This window comes from Embiotoca jacksoni, unplaced genomic scaffold, assembly GCF_022577435.1.
Source record: "Embiotoca jacksoni isolate LCO1_2020_lvr unplaced genomic scaffold, fEmbJac1.0.p SCAF_55, whole genome shotgun sequence".
NCBI classification, from domain to species: Eukaryota; Metazoa; Chordata; class Actinopteri; family Embiotocidae; genus Embiotoca; species Embiotoca jacksoni.
Genome location: NW_027185409.1, coordinates 183,913 through 203,905, shown reverse-complemented (window position 1 = coordinate 203,905; position 19,993 = coordinate 183,913). Strand labels below are relative to the sequence as shown.

At 44.0% G+C, this 19,993-nt stretch overlaps 1 protein-coding gene across 1 annotated transcript in view; it reads right to left on the bottom strand.

Annotated features, from left to right (window-relative positions):
* Positions 1–488: 488 nt before the first annotated feature.
* The window catches only part of jph3b (junctophilin 3b), a 37,228-nt gene continuing 17,723 nt past the window's right edge, over positions 489–19,993 (bottom strand). Inside the window, exons 4-6 of the mRNA XM_069172712.1 lie at positions 11,889–12,013; positions 9,376–10,400; positions 489–3,386 (exon numbers count right to left, since the gene is read on the bottom strand). Of these exons, the coding sequence (XP_069028813.1) occupies positions 3,306–3,386; positions 9,376–10,400; positions 11,889–12,013 (1,231 nt within the window). The 3' untranslated portion in view covers positions 489–3,305. The remainder of the gene's footprint in view (positions 3,387–9,375; positions 10,401–11,888; positions 12,014–19,993) is intronic.

The window sequence follows — 19,993 nt, the reverse complement described above, 5'->3', positions numbered from 1 at the left end:
TTAGAAAGTGTGATGTTCTGGTTGAGTACCATTAGTCATTGTTGTTTTTTTTTCCACCATATTTACAGTTTGACACTGGAATATATTTTAAATTCATCTGCTGCAAGTGTAAAAAAAAAAGGTTTAAATTTGCAAAATTGAAGATTTAAGTCCCATCATGTAGTACCACTTGGTTACCTTAGGGGGCGATAGTGAGTCAGCATCCAGTTTTCGTTCAGCTTGGCGCTCAAGAGTTTTGCCAGTTTTGGACCCAGTTTTGCATCAACAACCAAAAAATAGCAGTTGGTTAGCATTATAACTTTCTCAGGTCAGTTTTTTTTTTTTTTCGCAAAGCCATGGTAGCAAGAAAACAGCAACAAGAAGAACATCATAAGGAATATTTTTCGTTACGGTTGCACTAATGAATTATTTTTGAATTATCCAAACAAGGCCAATTTAAAGTTGCTTTAGTGATGTGGAGGTCATGTGAAGATGTGGAAACTTGAAGCCTGCATAGTGCAAATCATTGCATTTTATGAACAAATTTTTTTTTTATTGAGTATTATTCAATAGATACATACGGTACTGTATATACTGTACATTTACAGTATACTTGAAGGAAGTCACTGTGCTGCTTGTATTTTGTAGTTCATACCTACGTCCAGAAGATGGCGTCAGATATCCGTGTTACAACCTGATGCTGCTGAATGTGATGTTGCGTCCATCAGGACTCCTCACAGATGATACACACATGCGCAAAAATAAATAAATATGACTTTAAAATGTTGATTAACTTGTAACAACACCAACTGACTCTTGTTTTCCTTCATCTTGCCCTCCTGTGCTATTTTTATCTTTTCTGTTTTCTATCATCATTGGCTCTTCCTCCCCTCCATCCCTCCTTCATCTCTGAGAACACTGGTCTCTGGAGGTAAGCCCCGCCCACGAAGACAGGCCCCGCCCCTCCGCTGACGGAGGAAAATTCAGTTAAGGTTGCCATAGTAACCACACCCCTCCCCTCTCAACTAGGGCCTGTACCACTCCCTCTCTGCATCAGGGATGCTGCAAAAAAAAAAAAAAAAAAAAAAAAACCCGCACACACAAAGTACGAAAACACAACACAGATTGAAAAACAAACCAAAGAAAAAAAAAACACGGGAGCCAAGTCGTTTTTCTTTCAAACACTTTCATTAATTTTCTCCACACAACTGAAAAACAAAACAGAGTAATTCCCAGAAACAGAAAGAAAGAAAGAAAGAAAGAAAGAAAGAAAGAAAGAAAGAAAGAAGAGTGAAACTATAGAGAGAGCTTGGCATGCTGTAGCATGCTGCAGACTAACGGGGGAGGGGGGGGGGGCGCAGGGCACCGTCCACCAGGCTGATGGCAAACAGCAGAGCTCCTCCGACCTGAATCTCAGTCTGGGACCCAACATGAAATAAGGAATAAGAAGGGGTGCTGGGGAGGTGGGGAGGGGTGTGGGTGGGGGGGGGGGACACAAGAAATGAGCCCAGTTTAACTTCCAATCCGCAGTTAAAAAAAAAAAAATGCTGTCGGACAGAAAAACGAACAGCAAAAAAACCTCTCTGCCCACCCCACCCACCCCCCTGCTGCTGCTGCTGCCGCCTCCCTGGAGGTTGTTACCGATGGCAACGGGCACAACCATCCCGCCACCTCTCATCCCCAATCAGGTGGAAAAAAGGTGGAAGGATGCACACACACACACACACACACGCACACACACACATGCACGCACGCACGCACGCACACACACACACACACACACACACGTTCACACACTCGAACGAACACGGACGGCTGGTCGACGGGTCGAACTGCAGTCCGAGCGTCGCGTCGCCACTACGGCCTTTTCATCACCTGACTCCCCGTCGGGGCTTTTAATTGGCCGTCATTTATCCCAGAAAAAAATCAATAGCAAAACAACAGGCCGGGCTCCAGACGCTGCCCCTATCAAAACCTAACATGTGCTTCCGAAGCCTTTTGGTTGTTGTTGTTGTTGTTTACGGGTACATACGCATGCATTGTTGCACTTTTATCAACTTGCGCTGCAAGAAGCGAAGCAGGGTGGGCGACTAGTGTTTTTTGTTGTTGTTGTTGTTTTCAGACATTGTTGCAGGTTATTAAAAAAAAAAGAAAAAAAAAAGAGAAAAAGGATGTTTGACTTTCGGGGTTAAATTTCGAGAGAGGCAGCCGGAGGGCGCCGCCTTAAAAAAAGCCTTCAGCATCCACCAACTCTAGAGGAAGCTCCATCCTCTGACTGGTGTGTGTGTGTGTGTGTGTGTGTGTGTGTGTGTGTGTGTGTGTGCGTGTGGAGGTGGATGGAGAGTCAGCCGATGCTAGTCAGATGTCGTCGTGAAATGCTCGCGTAAAGTTCACCAAACAGCGTGAAAAAGGCCACCGAGCTACTCGGAGAGACGCTCGCACGCAAGCCAGCGAGTGACGGACAAAAGCATCGCACACACCGACTGTACACACACAGTATGCAAAAAAAAACAAAAACAACTAAACTTTTTTTCCGTCTCCGTCCCAGCGTGAGATAAAAAAACCAACAAAAAAAAAAACCAACAACCCCACCATCGGTTACAACATCCCGGGGGGTGGGTGGGTGGGTGGGTGGGTGGGGGGGGGGGGGCACGGGGGAGAAGGGGGCAGGCGGAGGACCCAAAAAAAAGCCGGAGTCTTTTCTTTCTTTTTTTTTAAGATATATAAAGAGGAGGGGTGGAGGGGTTACAAAATAATAAAGAATATACCCATCAACGTATTGTACATGAGAGAGAAACGAAAAAAAAAAAAAAAAAATGTTAATAAATAAATTAGAAGTTACAAATCTGTTGAAAACTAATGATCTGAAGATGGAAAGAAAAAAGTCTCGTCTCGTCAGTCCCGTCTGCAGCAGCTGCAGCTCTCGTGGTCCGAGGCCGGTTCGGCTCGCTCCGAGCGAACTCTTTAGAAAGTTCACTTTGAGTCCAGTTTTTTCCTGGACTGATTATCTCCCTGTAGTCCGGCTACCTGGACGGGTTCGGCCTCCACGTCTCCACACGCTTCTCCTGCTTCCTCCACAACTGCTGAATCCAGCTTTAGCCCCGAATGATTGGCGAAGGAAGCTCTTTTCAATGGGGGGCGGAGAGGGAAGGTTTCCCCGGTCCTCCCTTCGGGCCGGTCCCGGTCCTCTTCGAGAAGGGAGGGAGGGGGTTTGGGGTTGGGGTTGGGGGCGGGGGGGAGCAGCTGAGATCGCCGTAATACTCATATGAATGTATAGTTGTTTGTAGCATAGGTAGGCTGACTCTGTTAAAGCAGTGCTGCTGTCTTTAAATAAAAAAGTGGATAAACAAAATAGCCACTCCGATGTTGAGCAGGATCACCATGGCGACCAGGATGGCGCTGTAGGCCTGCGTGGGAGAGAGAGAAAGAGGAAGAGGAAGAGAGAGAGAGAGAGAGAGGAGGGAAAGTGTCAAAAAATGAGGACACACATCACACAAAGTGTCAGTAAACACCACGTGCAGAAAGTTAAAAGATTATACCGCTGGGTTTTTAATTTTTTTTATTCTACGTAAAGGTCAAAGGGTCTTATGTCTTTTTAATTAACGAATGAAAGGATTTTTTTTTTTTTTAATTTTCTGGTTTTGAAATGGTTTCACACTTTTTACATCACATTCGTTGGATCGGTGCTCGTCATTGCGTAACCACAGCGCACACATCAATCATCCCGGCTGCCTGTCAGGTGCTTACTGGTGCGAAACTGTCACTCCAGCCGTAGGAGGCTCTTTTTTTTTTTTTTTTTTTTTAACCGCTTCAGAAAAATCCTGCGGCTCTGGGAGTTTATAAAGACTTTCTTTACAGATGAACTCAAACACACGGGTGTCAAATTAAATACAACACCGTGACATTTTGAAGATGGAAGGTCTTAACATGACAGCAAAAATATGCTCCTGGAAAAGCTACCGTGGTGCTTTCAAATCTAAACGCTGGCGACATAACGAGAAAAGACACGGCGGTATGTGTTGCAGTGTGTTAAAAGGACAATTAAAAAGGTCCCAGGATTGAGCCTTGAGGAACTCCACAAGTCAGATGGTGGTAAAAACCAAGGAAGCCAGAAATTAAAACAAAACAGGAAGAAAACCATTCAACAGTGATGCTAGACATCCTAATAACATTGTTAGAAAATAGTTATTGACTGTGAACGTCTTTCATGTTATTTGCTGTGTTGTGTTAATGAATTCTGGAAATACAGCGAGACAAATGTTTACATAAGAAAATAAACTTCAAGTGTCTGTTTGACTGGAAGCTCTTCGAAAAAAAAGGCCAAAAACAATGATGACATAAAAATATGTAAAAAAAACTATTTAGCCTGGCTGTATTTAGACTTATTTACTACTTTCAATAAATGTAAAAAGAAATAAACAGTAAACGAAAGGTGCAACTTGCATCGTAATAAATAATCACAGTCCGGCGTTGACCGACGAGGGAAAGACCCGTCGCCTCTGACAGAGCGAGGTCAGAGGTCAGAGGTCAGAGCTCGTCTCGCTCGGTGACACTTCCGCAGATGCTCGCTGACGACCTCGGAGGTCGCGCCGGGTGAAGGCCGGCGTTTCAACCTGCAACCCGTCCGCTACCGGCGTTCACTTTCCTAACCACCGCGTGCAGCTCGAAAACTTTCTACCGGTTTCTAACAAGGAGTTTTATTTTTAGGTCTCAATGAAGGATTTACCAAAAAAAAAAAAAAGGAGGAGGAGGAGGACCCCGAAGAAGACCTACCGCCGTTAATTAAAGTCTACCTCTGAAATAATTTGCACAACGGCTGCAGAGGGAGAGAGGAAATGGGACTCTCGCTCGGTTATTAAGCCGCATCGGAGCAACAATTGTTGTAAATGAATCAGTCCGGAGAGGTTTCTGCCGATCGGATTATCACAGATCGGTGTCAGAGATGATTATCGGACCGCAGGTGGCCGAAGCCATCCGACTTCTTCTGCCTCATAACGGTACAAAATGTTGTGCTTTTATTTTTTCACGTATCCGTGACATTAAACTGCTTTCAGAGGTCCTCACACTGGAGTCGACCCCCCCCCCCCCCTTTTTTCTGAAAGTGGTTTGCTGATTACGGGTTAATTAAATTGATTCGTTACTCTAATTATTTAATTTGCGCTGGAGGATAATTAGTCACAATTAGTGTTTTCAGTTAGTAAATGATCTGAAAAACAGTCGTCTCTTAGTGAAAGATATGCCTCTTGAAAGAGAAAAACTAAAAGTTATTTGCAGACTGAAATATGAAGCTTTCACAGTGATTTGTGTAAATTAAACACACGAAATAGAACGTGTGAATTATTCAGATTAAAGGTGCTGGCTCCGTTTAATTTAGTTTTAAATTTAGCTTTTTGTAACACCAAAATATATTCATATGAAATGGAGCATCACTTAAAAAAAAAAAGAAAAAGGCCAATTAGTTTGTCTGTAGAGTGTTTTGGTTTTGAAATTGAAAGTATATTGAAAAGTTTAAAAAGTTCATAACAGCCTAGTTTTGGAGAAATAAAGCACAAATAGGGAACGCAGTTTATATCTTTAAGAAATTTGTTATAATTTACGCTTTCTTTATCCAGTAGTGTTTTTTATATATATTAATCTATTGTAATCTTTAGCGTCTGGTCCACTGCTCAGAAATCTGTATTTTCAGTCGTCACCAAGCTGCTGATCTCACAACTATTTACTAACTACTATTCACTATTCGAAACGCATCCGCAGTCGTTTTAATTTCTTTAATCCTCCCGGAGAGAAACTCGGAGGCTGCAGAGGGCGCCGAGCCCCTCGGAGATAACAAAGATCGGGTTAATCACGAAAACAAAGAGCGACAAGACCTCCGTTTGGCTTCTTCCTTCTTCCACCACGCTGCAGTTATTAATACTGTAGAGAAATGCAGCTTAATCTCTCCGCCAGCTGACTTCAACCGCACCGAACACCATTTAAAATCTCCTGATGATTAAACTGAGGAGCCGGCGAAGAAGAAAAAGAAGAAGAAGAAGAAGAAGAGGAAGAAGAAGAAGAAGAGAAGGAAGAGGAGGAGGAGGAAGAAGAAGAAGAAGAAGAAGATGAAGAAGAAGAAGAAGAAGAAGAAGAAGAAGAGGAAGAAGAAGAAGAAGAAGAAGAAGAAGAAGAAGAGGAAGAAGAAGAAGAAGAAGAAGAAGAGGAAGAAGAGGAAGAAGAAGAGGAAGAAGAAGAAGAAGTCCTGCTCGCAAAAAATGAGACAAAAAAAAAAACGATTCAAGAAAAACATCGTCACCTTCTGGATTCGAACCGCGTCGTCCCGCGTGGCAGTCCACTACCTCCAACCTCAAAAACATCCTTCATACTCAGTTTCAAACCTTCTGTTGCGGGACGTCAGTCACGTGACATTCTACACGCGTGCACGTTTCACGTTTTCAAAACGTGTAACTTTCACGCCCACTTTCACGTTTTGCTGCCGCGGACCAGCGTGTCTATTTCACGCTTTGCCGTGACACCGGGTTGAGACAACTGTTTTCTTCAGACTTCAGAAAAAATATCAACAGAAAACACAGAATTGGTTTTCATCACTGTGCAAAAAACCCCCAAAAAAACAAAAAAAGTCGTCCTAGTGGACTCGATAACTCGTCGAGCCGCCGGAGCTTTTCATGCCACAAACTTTCCGCCACTGGATCAAAGACAGAAGTTCTAATAATTAGAGCACCGACTCGGGGACAGAAGCTGTGCAGTGACTTCAAAATCCTTGACACAAAACACAAAACCACCGCCGGGCGAGTAACCTTGGCGTGCTGTTTTGGATCCTCATCTGAGTTTCATAACAAAATATCACCTTTTATATATATATATATAGATATATGTATATATCTATATATATATATCTATATATGTATATATATTTATATCATCTTAAGAAATACTGCAAAAGTGGAGCCACATCTCCCACGCAGACGCCGACAGACCTGCAGCTGCTTTCAGGCTTCGACAAACGGGGCGGCGACGCTTTTTCTTTTTTCTCTGCGGCCTAAACCGCCGAAAGAAAAGAGAGGTCCGGAGGAGAGGACGGATCGCGTCCACAAAAACGCCTGCTCGTCTTTTTAAGTTACGTGTAAGTGACTCGTGCGTGAAAGACGTTTCCTGATGAATCGCTTCCATCGTCTGTCGGTTGTTGTTTTTTTTTCTCCGCTAAAGAAGCAGGTTGTTTTTTTTAATCGTCTTTTGGGAGATCATCTTGAAAAAAAAATAAAAGAATTCATTTTTATTTCTTTTACTTTTCATGAAACATTTTCCTGTAATTACCGAGGTTCCTTTTCTGCGTTCCACGATGACGGGTCGACGTCTCCGAGTGGACGTCTCCGAGTGGACGTCTCCGAGTGGACGTCGTGGAAACAAAGACGAGCGTGCGTCTTCCTTTTTTATTTTTTTGACGTCTCTATTTAATCTACTTTTCTGCTGCAAAAAGCACCGACGGGGAGATAAAGTTTAATTGATTAATTGATTGACGACCTGTGTGTGTGTGTGTCGGTGCCCCCCCCCCTCCCGTGTTTTGTTCCCATGGCGCTCCCTTCTGTGTGTGTGTGTGTGTGTGTGTGTGTGTGTGTGTGTGTGTGTGTGTGTGTGTGTGTGTATTTATCCGAGTGTGATAGTATCTGTGTGTGCTGTGAACCTGTTTTACACAAATCTCACTTGCTTCTCTGCGGCTGCAGACACACACACACACACACACACACACACACACACACACACACACACACACACACACACACACACACACACACAAGCACCCCCCCCCCCCCATCCCTTGTCACACGCCCACCGATTGGCCGCCGATGAAGCAAGGCATACGCTGTTCCCTAGCAACAGAGCGCCGGCTAACCAATAGGGGGCTTTCAGTGAGGAAGGGGCTAGTTTGCCAATCTGCTGTTACTAAGGTGCAGGAGAGGACCGCTGGGGTACTTTCTCCGCCTGTATATCTATCTATCTGAGTGTGTGTGTGTGTGTGTGTGTGTGTGTGTGTGTGTGTGTGTGTGTGTGTGTGTGTGTGTGTGTGTGTGTGTGTGTGTGTGCGTGTGTGTGTTTCCTTGTTGCAGGTAGCAGCAGCAGCAGCTACTGAACTCTCGCTGAGCTCTCCGGAGCCGTCACACGGCTCGCAGACCAATTCACACCGAAGTGAACAAGTTGTGTGAGGACCTTTATACACAAAGCCAAAGTGTGTGTGTGTGTGTGTGTGTGTGTGTGTGTGTGTGTGTGTGTATGTGTGTGTGTGTGTCTGCAGCCGTACGACGTGCGGTTTTCACTTTTTCCCTGTTTGCTTTCATTAGCTAATGCCGCGGCCGTATTATCGCCCGGGATTAACGTCCACCGGCAAATCGAGACGTAGCCGGAAAAAAAAAAAAAAAGAAATACAAATTATATAACAAAGGCGTAATCCCTCCTCCCCGCTCATGGTACACCAAAAAAAAAAAATTATAATAAATAAATAAATATATCGTTCTTTATTTCACAAGGTTAAACCTCGTGCCCCCCCCCCCCTCCTCCCCTCCAACCGGGATTATCTTAATATGCGGGATAACATTGCGTTATGTCACCGGGGATGGGATGTATCCTCATGACAGTGGGGCAACAAATCCTTTTAGTCGAATCGATGTGTGGCGGCGACATGAAAGATCTGATAAATGCAGCGAGCAGCTGTCGTCCGCTCGGATGTTTTCGGGCAAAGAGCTTGAAAACGGCTGAAATTTAAAGCTGCTATACGCAAAAAAAAAAAAAAAAAAGTGTTAAATCAGCTGGTCCAGTGACGGCAAGCGTAAAGTAAATTTTTTGCTCGTTGTTTTGAGGCCTGCGGCTTTAATGTTTCGCTTTGTGCTCGAAGTTTATCTGAGTTTTTAAACGCCCCCAAAAAAAAGACATTTCTCACATTTCTTGCTTTTATTTTGACATTTTATAGATTTCTTTTGTTGTTGTTTACTTCCTTAACGCAGCACTATTATTACGTTCGTGTTTCCTATAAACTGTGAACTTTGAACATTATTCGAGATGGTTTTTCAAAATCAAATCAAATCTAATCAGAGGTCACACGTGGCCGAATAAAACCAGCTGCTTGGAGATGTTTTCAAAACCAGGAAGTCTGAGCTATCGTGTCGTCGTCGGACTTTTAGTTTGACGGCACGTTTGGTTTATTTTACTGCTGCGAATGAAGAGTTTCTAAAACCTGTCGCGTTAGAGATTAAAATCTGCAAAAGATACAAAATAATTGGGGACGTTTGAAGGATCGGAAATGTGACGTCGAAGCCGTCGGTTGGTTTTGTTATTTGTCGGGTGACGACGTGGAACTTTTGTGAACCGTAGATCATCTTTGCTTTAATCTGGTTCTGGGTCGAGTCTTACCGAGCCGCCTTTGCTCTGCGTGAGGCTGCGGTCCTGCTGCTCCGGGGCGATGGGGGAGGACTTGAGGGGGGCGGAGAGGGTGAGGTCCCGGCGTAGCGGCCGCGAGTCCATCTTCTCCCCCGGTCGGTCCGGCTTGTGCCCCGCCTCCTTGCCCCCCTCCCTCCCCTCCCTCCCGTCCCGGTTCTTGTGCCGCTGCCGCGGCGGGGCGGCGTGCGAGCGCCCCTCCCCGTGCCCGGGCCGCTCCTCCCCGTGCCCATGGGGCTTGTGGGTAGCGGAGTCTCTGGGCTGCAAAGGCTTCATCTCCATCTCGTAGTTGCTGATTTTCTCCTCGTCCTGCTCCAGCAGCCGGCCGCCGCCCCCCCGGCCGTGCACGCCCCGGTGCCCGGACGTCCAGGAGGCGGACGAGGACGACTCCGTCCACCTGTCCCCTCTGGCCTGTCTGTGATTGGACGAGCCGTGCTCCCGCGACTTGTGATTGGAGGAGCTGTGTTTGTGTCCGTTGGTCCGGCTCGCTCCTCGCCCGCCTCCTGCTCCTCCTGCTCCTCCTGCTCCTCCTGCTCCTCCTCCTCCGCCCTTCGACAGCAGTCCCCTCCTCTTGTCCTCACTCCAGCTGTTGGCCCGCGCGTACTCCCCCTTCCCTCCTCCTCCTCCGACACCCTCCCCTCCGCCACCGCCTCCCTCCATCAACACCTGGATCTCCGTCTGCCCTCCTCCTCCTCCTCCTCCTCCTCCTCCCCCGCCTTTCTCTCCTCCCTCCTTCCCCCTGTCCCCGTGGTCCACGGCGCTCTGCCGGTGGAAGCGGGCGCTCTTGGTGCGCTGGGACGGGCGGGCGGGGGGCGGCGGGGTGTGGGGCGGCGAGGAAGACGGCGGGCTGAGGTCCGGGGTGGCGGCGTCGTTCGAGGGGTCGTCGGAGCCGGCGCTCTTCACGTAGTGGTCCGGGCTGTCGGCGGTACCGGCGCTGCTCGACAGGCCCTCGCCCTCCACTTCGCTGGACACCTGCCGCTTGGGGCGCTGCACCTCCATACCTGCAGGGGGCGACATTTCATTTAGACATTTTAGGGAGGAGGAGAAGCTGTTTTCAAGCTTGTTGGCGTCATGTGATCACAACAGGTTGGTGTTTTTGTAAAAGCACTGAAGGTATAAAAGTTTTCATATAATCTAGGGTCCGTCCGAAACTTATTACGATGCGGAAATCGCACGTTTTATAATAATAATTAAAAAAAACAAGACTTCGCAAAATGATCAATAATCTCATTGGACTTTATCAATGACGCAGAAAAAGAAAATGCAGAACCTACAACCACAATAATTCTTGGTGACAGAAGCCGTAAATCTGTACGCAAATTTGTTTATTTTTATTTATTATTATTTTCTTGGTTGCGTCCACTCACAAATATTATGATGCAAACAGGCTAAACAGACTTTCATGAAGTTGTTGTGTCGCTAATTTTTGCACTAAAACATGAGTGAATCTCTTTTTTTCCCGGACTCCTCCCCTCACATTTCCCAGCATGCCCTATTTTTTTTTTATTTTTTTTATTTTTTTTTATAAAAAGGAATTGTAAATGGTAAAAAAAAAAAAAAAAAATGTTGTTGTTTTAAAAAGCTGCTTATTAAATATTAAAACACAGTTGGAGGTTTTGTGTCTGATGATGGACTTAAGCTCTTAATGGAATTTTTTTAAGCCTTTTAAAAAAAAAAAAAAGTTTTACAATGTGATTTTATTTTGTCTTTGTTTTATTTGTTTGTTGTTGTTTTTGACCTCAGGAAGAATAACTTCTCCGACCACCTTTTTCCCCCAAATAATTATTCACACAATCTTTTATTTGTCACCTGTGAGCAAAAACTATGAAAACAGTCTGGTACATGATGATGATGATGATGATGATGAGATCAAAACAAACATGCTGCAAAATGTCAGCGCTGATGCTTGTTTACATCGATCATCTCAAAATAACATGCCAGAGCGTTTTTTTGTTGTTGTTGTTGTTGTTTTTTCAGCTGTGCGAGGAGACAGACGGCCGCTGTGAGCCGAGGAGACGGCAAAAGGACAATCACTGTCATCTCAGGTACGTACGTGTGTGTGTGTGTGTGTGTGTGTGTGTGTGTGTGTGTGTGTGTGTGTGTGTGTGTGTGTGTGTGTGTGTGTGTGTGTGTGTGTGTGTGTGTCACGCTGCATGTCCCTGTGTGCCGGCTACCTGCGGTGCTCTACAGGTGTGAGTGACAGAGGCAGAACCGCAAAGCTGGAGGGTGGCCGACACTGACCTTTATCAGCAACCCACACACACACGCACGCACACGCATACATATACATACGTGTTTTTGTTTGTTCACGCATGTGTACGCTCACGTGTTATGTATAAGCCTGCTCGGATACTTACACACACGGATATGGACATGTGCTGCATTTGAATGCGTGTTGTGATTTTGTGAGTGTGTGAGTGAGTGTGTGTGTGTGTGTGTGTGTGTGTGTGTGTGTGTGTGTGTGTGTGTGTGTGTGTGTGCGCGCCCACCGTTTCCCGGGTGCTGAAAGGACGGGGAGAACTGCTTGGCGGTGACCCTGGCCATGCGACTCTCGTCCTGGGCTTTCTGAGCCGCCCCCACCGCCGCCTCCGCTTTCCCCTGTGCGTGAGCCGTCCTGGAAAACACAGTAAAAATAAAAAGATGTAAAAAGAAGTTAACTTTAAACTCTGACAACAACAACAACAACAACAAAAAGTAGAAAAGACTAGAAACGGAAAACCCCCTGGTTTCTGTTTCCCCCACAAAAAATAAAGCTACTCCTTTGAGAATAAAGTGGAGAGCCGGAGACAGAGAATAGAAAATCTTTGTCTGAAAACACTGTAGTCAGAAAAATAAAAAAAAAACACAGAAAGTGACCTTTGGAGAAATAAAAAGTGCCGACGATGCAACACTGTACTTCAGTTTTTCACTGATACGGGAGTATTTGTGTTTTTTATACACACAGCAACTTCTACACTTTCTTTGTGTTGGATTTTCTTTGTTGCCCCCGAAGGCGTGACGATGATCCAAAAACATCCAGTGCCGAACTTTTATCTCCTTTTTTTTTTCTGACACCGAGAATATTTACGAAACCACCGTTGACGTGTTCTTACGTCGACCGCGTCACGGTGAGTCCCAAAACTTTTAATTCAATTCGATTCAGTTTCATTGACAGCGTTATTTTAGGGGCACTTAACGTAGTAAAAGTCTTTATGACTGAACTTTACAACATTACAAACCATCAGTTCACACACGAGCAAAGAGTGGGAGGAAAGAAAAACAACAACTCCATTTTAACAGGAAGAAACCTCCAAAAGTTGAAAGGAAAAACTTCGTCAGACAGAAGCAGGGTCGGAGTCGGACGGGAAAAGGAGAGCAGAGAGAGAAAAGAGCAGCATGGGAAGTCCAAAAGACAACGGACTGTTAGTACTGTTATCCTTTGGTTCGGATAAAAACTTTTGGGAGGTCTAGAAAAGCAGCAGGATTTAATTATTTAATTCATTTACATGCCGCTTTAACTTTAATAGCTGTAAGTTTGGAGTTTGTTACGTTTTTCTTGGTGATTCCAAAGAGCCCTTCGAAAACAAGATTTACACGATTTATATTTATAAAGTTGCTTGTTTATGAAGCACAAACCCGAAAAAAAACACAATCAACTTGACAGGAAGTTAAGTTGTGATTCAGTTTCAATCTAAATCCACAGAACTTAATTCGTTTTATCGACCGGCTCCACTTTTTCTAAATTTGAGATCTGAAACAAAATCCAGTAAAAAAAAAAAAAAAAAAAAGAAATCGAGATTCACGCAGCTTTTACTTCCACCTAAATCAAACTTTATTAATCCCACAGCGGAGGAAATGTAGTCGTCACGGCCTTTAATTGAACCTGTTGCAAAAATTCTCAACTCTGCAAATTTGACGGCACCAGAAATGAAGCCCGACAAAATCCACGTCCAATTTAGTCGTCGTAGAAACGGGCGGCTTCTTCGCTCAACGCTCTGCCAACCTTTCGAAGCAGTTTGCGCTTTAATGAGCAGATAAAAACAGCTCTGGACCTCCGTACAGTTAACGGTTACAGTAATTATTTTGTTTTCTTAAACTGATCGAATCTGTTTTGTTATGTTTTGCCTCAAATTGTCTCGGCCCCTAAAAAATAAAATAATATGTCTGTATAATGATATAATAGATAATAGTGACTTTCTTTCAGTGTAACACACTCTGAATGAAAGCTCGCTCTGCTGTTAATCACACTCGGAGACATTCATAATAAAAAAATTGAAAAAAAAAAAAAACCCTGACGAGCTCGTCTCCGTCAGTCACGTCTCCTTTATTCTTTATTCTCAGGTTCTCTTATCAGAACATTCGCATCGTTCATTGTCTCGGCTATCTCTCCTGTTGTGTTGTCACGGCTGACGAATCTCATTACGAAAGACACCTGAGCCGGAGGGTGAAAGAAACACACACACACACACACACACACACACACACACACACACTCACACACACACACACACACACACACACACACACTCACACTCACACACACACACACTCACACACACACACACTCACTCACTCACACTCACACACTCACACACACACACACACACTCACACACACACACACACACACACACACACACTCACTCACACTCACACACACACACACTCACACACACACACACTCACTCACTCACACTCACACACTCACACACACACACACACACACACACACACACTCACTCACTCACACTCACACACACACTCACACACACACACACACACTCACTCACACTCACGCACACACACACTCACACACACACACACACACTCTCACACACACACACACACACACACACTCACTCACTCACACTCACACACTCTCACACACACACACACACACTCACTCACTCACACTCACACACACACACACACACTCACTCACTCACTCACACTCACACACTCTCACACACACACACACTCACTCACACTCACACACACACTCACTCACACACACACACACACACACACACACACACACACACAGCAGCAGCATCAACATGTTACATGATACCTCACAGGAGGACAATCACAGCTGAGGTTTTACAGTTCGACGATGTTGTTCGTGTTTGTAATCTTTGAGCTCGGAAAAACGGGTTTACTATCAGAAAAATAATGGCTGTCGCCGTGGCACCGGCTTCGTCTCAGCTCCTCCGCAGCCTTTTTCACTCATTCTTTATTTATTTCCTTTTCCATTTATTTATTTATTTATTTTTTTTTCTTTCCTAATTGTCCCTTCCTTCTTCCTAACGACCGCCCGTCTTTTTCATCTTTTCCACCGTCTCCATTGATCAAAAAAAGATGTTTCCTCTCAATTACGACCGTCTCTGTTTCCATTTGGTACAATTTCGCCTCTCCATTGCCCCCCCCCTCCCCTCCTCCCCCATCCTCCACCCCTCCTCCACCTCTCTGTCTCTCTGGCGAGTAACAGTCTTGATGCAGCGCTGCATGTCGATGGCTATTGATTTTGTTATCCTCTCTGTTTCTCTTTGCGCCCCCCACCCCCCACCCCCTCCCCCACCAGCACCACCACCACCACCACCACCACCACCAGGTCCACAGTATACTCGACACCAGCCGTGTGTGTGTGAGTCCATTTTTTAAATGGCATAAATATATTTTTGTAAACAGAAATCTCAGGTCATTTAAACTCTCCCTCCTCCTTCCATCCCTTTTTTTTTTACTCCTCCGCAACTTCCTGTCCTCCCTCCCGTCTTTACCGGAGAGAAACAATCTGTTTCTGCCTGGAGAGAGAGCAAAAAAAACAAAAAGAAAAAACAAAAGGAGCTGCCCGTTCAAAGAGGGCTTGATTATACAACACAGCTTCCTGTCCAAGAAGAAGAAAAACACACAACAACAACAACAACAACAACAACACAGAGCTGCAGATGGAGGAGAGACGGAGGAAGGAGAGATGGAGGGAGGTGATGAGGAAGGAAGGAGGTGAGAACGGAGAGGACTGAGAGTTAAGAGGTGTTCGACATCAATGAATCACCGCCGGGCAGCCGTGGAGGACGAGTCAGATCTTCGACTTCAGTAAAAGTAACAAACACATCGCTGTGAAAATACTTCATAACCAAGTTTCCGGACTCGTTGTCTAATCTTTGATTTTTTTTTTCCGGAGAAATTGGATTATTTGAACATTTATTAAAATGAAACCATGTGAGAAGTTAAGAGGGGAGAAAAAAATAATAATCTGTGTTTGTTGGAGCTGTTAACGACTCATCTGATGTCACCTCGACGACACGGCTGTTCGCAAGAAGGTCAAATGTTGAATTTTATAATTTTTTTTTTTTTTTTTTTTAAATCTGTTGTGTTAAATCTTCATACGAAAAGTCTGATAAATGTAGTGGAGTAAAAACGACAATAATGACATTAAAGCATCACCCTCTCGTGTAATATTGCGACTACACAACAAATTACCAACTAAATAAAACATGTAATATAAATGTGAATCATATTGTGGCGCCATTCGGTAACTTTTTGTTGGCGTGAACTCCGTTTCCATGGCAACACATGGGGTTATGACCGACAACTGGAAAACAGTCGGTTCGCGACTGTAACGTATTCGCGATGTTTACCACTCCGGGAAGTAGGCCCGCCCCTTAGCAACGACCCCTAGCAACAGAGAGGAGATGTAGTTTGTTTTGTTGCTTTCCGGAGCTCGTTTCTCCAACTGAATAAGTACAGTTGAATGGGAGTTTATGGAAACTTTTTGGAAGCCGACCTCTAGTGGCGCTCGGTGGTATTGCAGCTTAAAGCGTCGGCCTCATTGTTCAGAGCCGGAAGCTACGAACACTTTTACGTCGTCTACGATTGGACAGTCACTGTACGGGGGGAGGGATGGATCTCTTCCTCTTCCTGGACGTTTTTCAGATTTTTAAATCCACTAGAAGGGCTCCAAATCAAAAGGGCTACTTAATATTGTTCCTCTTAAGGATAATTAATTTCAAGGAAATGTCCCCGAGCTTACAATGAGACACAACGATAATCAACAAACAGGGAACACTCCCACACTTTCCATAAAATCTGATTACTCCAAACTCTCAAGAAAATAAAATAATTTGTTTTCTTAAATTATACATCATTTTCTGCGAGTTAGAAGCGACTCATTAAGCTCATTTAAAAAAAATAAACTCCTCCATCATCGCTGTCATCGCTCTGAAACCAGCTGATGATGATGATTCATAATGCACAGAGCTTTCCGGTTTGCAGCACGCCTGACAATGTGTGTGTGTGTGTGTGTGTGTGTGTGTGTGTGTGTGTGTGTGTGTGTGTGTGTGTGTGTGTGCGCTTGTGTTTCTGACGTTGTGGGGACTCGCCTCACTTTCGGGAACAAACAGGAATTCTCCACAAAGTAAATCATTAATTTCTAGCATTAAGATTTGGTTTAAGTCTCCAGGAAATGGATATAATGTCCTTAGAAGTGATGGAAAGACAGTGTGTGTGTGTGTGTGTGTGTGTGTGTGTGTGTGTGTGTGTGTGCTTCTGTTTCTGACATTGTGGGGAACTAAATGTGTTGTGAGGACTCGCCTCACTTTCGGGGACAAACAGGAAATCCCCACAAAGTAAATCATTAATTTTTAGTATTAAAAATTTGGTGTAAGTCTCCAGAAAATGACTGTAATGTCCTCTGAAGTGATGGAAACACAGTGTGTGTGTGTGTGTGTGTGTGTGTGTGTGTGTGTGTGTGTGTGCGTGTATGACTGTGTGTTGGGCTTCGGGCTCGCTGATGAAACGAGGTCACTGGATTGCAGTGAATGACTCCGTCCACAAAGCGCAGTGAGTCACTGGTGCATTTATCTGGTACCAACTAATCACAGGTAGCCTGATGACACATCAGCACATGGGACAACAGTAATCAGCCCCGTGGTATCACACACACACACACACACACATAAACAAATCCCAGGTTTACTCTAACATCAGTCACGTGGGCGGCTGACGTTAAACGGCCTGACCTTTGACCTCTCCGTTTGCTGACATGTCCTTAAGTAAGTTGGATTCAAACACACATCTATGAACAATTTTAGAAACACACGCACACACGCGCACACACACACACACACACACACACACACTCCAGGAAGTCAGAGAGAAAGAGTCGCATCATCCTTGAACCATTTTTCCGTCGTGCTTTCCGAAGAAAGAAAGAGAAGCTGCCGCAATTATCCCGTGACTGTTTCACCTCTCCGGGTTTCTCCTGGTGTTCCACAAGGAAATACCCTGGTGTGCAGTTCTGGGACACACACACACACACACACACACACACACACACACACACACACACACACACACACACACACACACACACACACACACACACACACACAGAGAGGCTGTCCTGTGCTGCTGTCTGAATCTGGGTTAGACTTTTCTTGGGAACTTTATACGGCTTCTGTTTCAAAGACGGCTGAAAAAAAAACAACGATAAAAAACAAAAAAAACAAGCTGCGGTTTTTAAAATCGAGCATAAATTTAAGAGTTGGACTGTTTGCGTTTCCACGGAGACGACGTCAACATCTGGATATATATCATCTGCTGGCGTTTTAAGAAAACAAACCAAGCGGTGAAGCGCCGTCGTCAGTTTAATTAAACCGAAGATCAGAGACGTTTAATCGCATTCGTTCTCATATTATTTCGAGGTTGTAGCATTTTTTTGTTTGTGAAATCTGGGTTCATCTGCATCAAGCGTGCACAAAGTGGCACCCTACTTAAAACAAGGACACTCCGTCCCTCCCCAAAAATAATACACACCCCCCTCCCCTCCCGCCCGCTGCCCTCCAAAACATCCACAGCACATCAAGCTTGAAGTTTAACACATACCAGAGTATGAAGTTTATAAAAAAAAAGACATTTTGGGTCGGGGGGGAAACTGCTGACCAAAGGGTTTGTTCAAATGTAAATAAACAAAAAAAAACATCTGGTACATTTTTAAAAGGCCAACTCGTGTTTTTTTTAAAGACAGCTTACATGTAAACTTTTGACATCTGGATCAGAACGGACGTCCACATGGACGATCCGCCAAGCAAAAGTGCTGACTGGGCATTTGCTTGATAAGTAAAACAGGATGTGCAGCATGTTGTTTTCATTATATGTTTGTACTGTATTCCCAATTTTTTTTTTGTCATTTTCACACACTTTTTTTTTAAATTTTTTTTTTAATGATGTCCAGCCCAAAAATAAATAAACAAAATGTTATTGTCAGGATGTCGAGTTTTCTCGTGCACACGCGTAGAACACGTCTAACGTACCGACAATTTATGCATAGAAACATGCACAAGTTCGCCGTTTCTCAAACAACATGTAATCTGTACAAAAAATAAAAGACGATAACATGATCATCAACTTACAGGATCTAGCGCCAAAAAAAAAAAGGTTCGCAAAACCCTCCGTAAAAACGCTGCTTAACATTTTTGTGTTTTTTGTACAAAATGAAACAAAGAGGATAAAGTGTTGAGGAAAAACTAAATGAATCCTTTTATTCATTATCTTCATTTTTAAAATATCATAAAATGCAGTCATTTCTTTATCAAAGTTACAAACAAAATCAAACCGTCTTTTTTTTGTTGTTGTTTTTTTTTAGCTCCGAACACAGAAAAATCATTACGTCACTCAAACTAGAGTTGTTTTGGAAAAAGTTGGAGAACTTAATTGAATTAACTTAATTTAACTGAATGACATCAACCAAATCGAATTGGGAGTTGGGATTTAGCAAACCTAGAGTCCAATCAATGAAACGAGATTGGACGAGTGGATTAGAGCGATTTACTAAATTAAAATAATTACTTAAATTTACTTAGAATATTTTGTTATTCACAGGAAGTACGCTGAGATCAGACACCTTGTTTTTTTTGCCAGTTTGTTGTGACGATGATGATGTTGAAGAGTCTTTCGGACCGTAAATGCAGAACTATTTTTGCAGATGAAGCAGGTTTTATTTTATATTTCAACTCTATTTGTGTTCAATTTTGTGCATTTTATCTGTTTCTTATGCATCTCATTTCTTTTCTATATTTTTTTTAATGTTCCTTTATATCTGTTTTTGTGAAACACTGCATGTAGTTCTTTTGCTGTGAAGCACTTTAAGCTGCATTTCTTCGTATGAAAGGTGCGTTACGAATAAAGTTTATTGTTGTTATTGTTATTATTAAGTTTTATTTTGAAAGGGCCTGCTACGTGCCTTCAGCAGAACTTCTACTGAGAACTTCCACTGTAGAGAAATCGTTTGTAAAACAGAAAACTCAAATATTGAAAGTAAGGATTTTCTTGGAGTGAAACTGAGTGACTGACGCCTGCCTCACTTTTTAATCCGTTTTGCGTCTCTGGTACGTGACTTCTCCGCGGAGGTGAACCAGGTGAACCGGGTGAGCCGGGTGAGCGGCCGCCGGCCCGCTGAGGAACAGGATGACATGTCATCGGCGCTAATGGGATCGGACCTTTACTTATACGTGCGCACTCCACAAACTCGAGCAGCTGCATTCACATACTACACGCAAAGTAAGCTCATAAGCACATAATCAAGAGACGACCGACTCCGGCTGAGCTCCTCTCCGGCC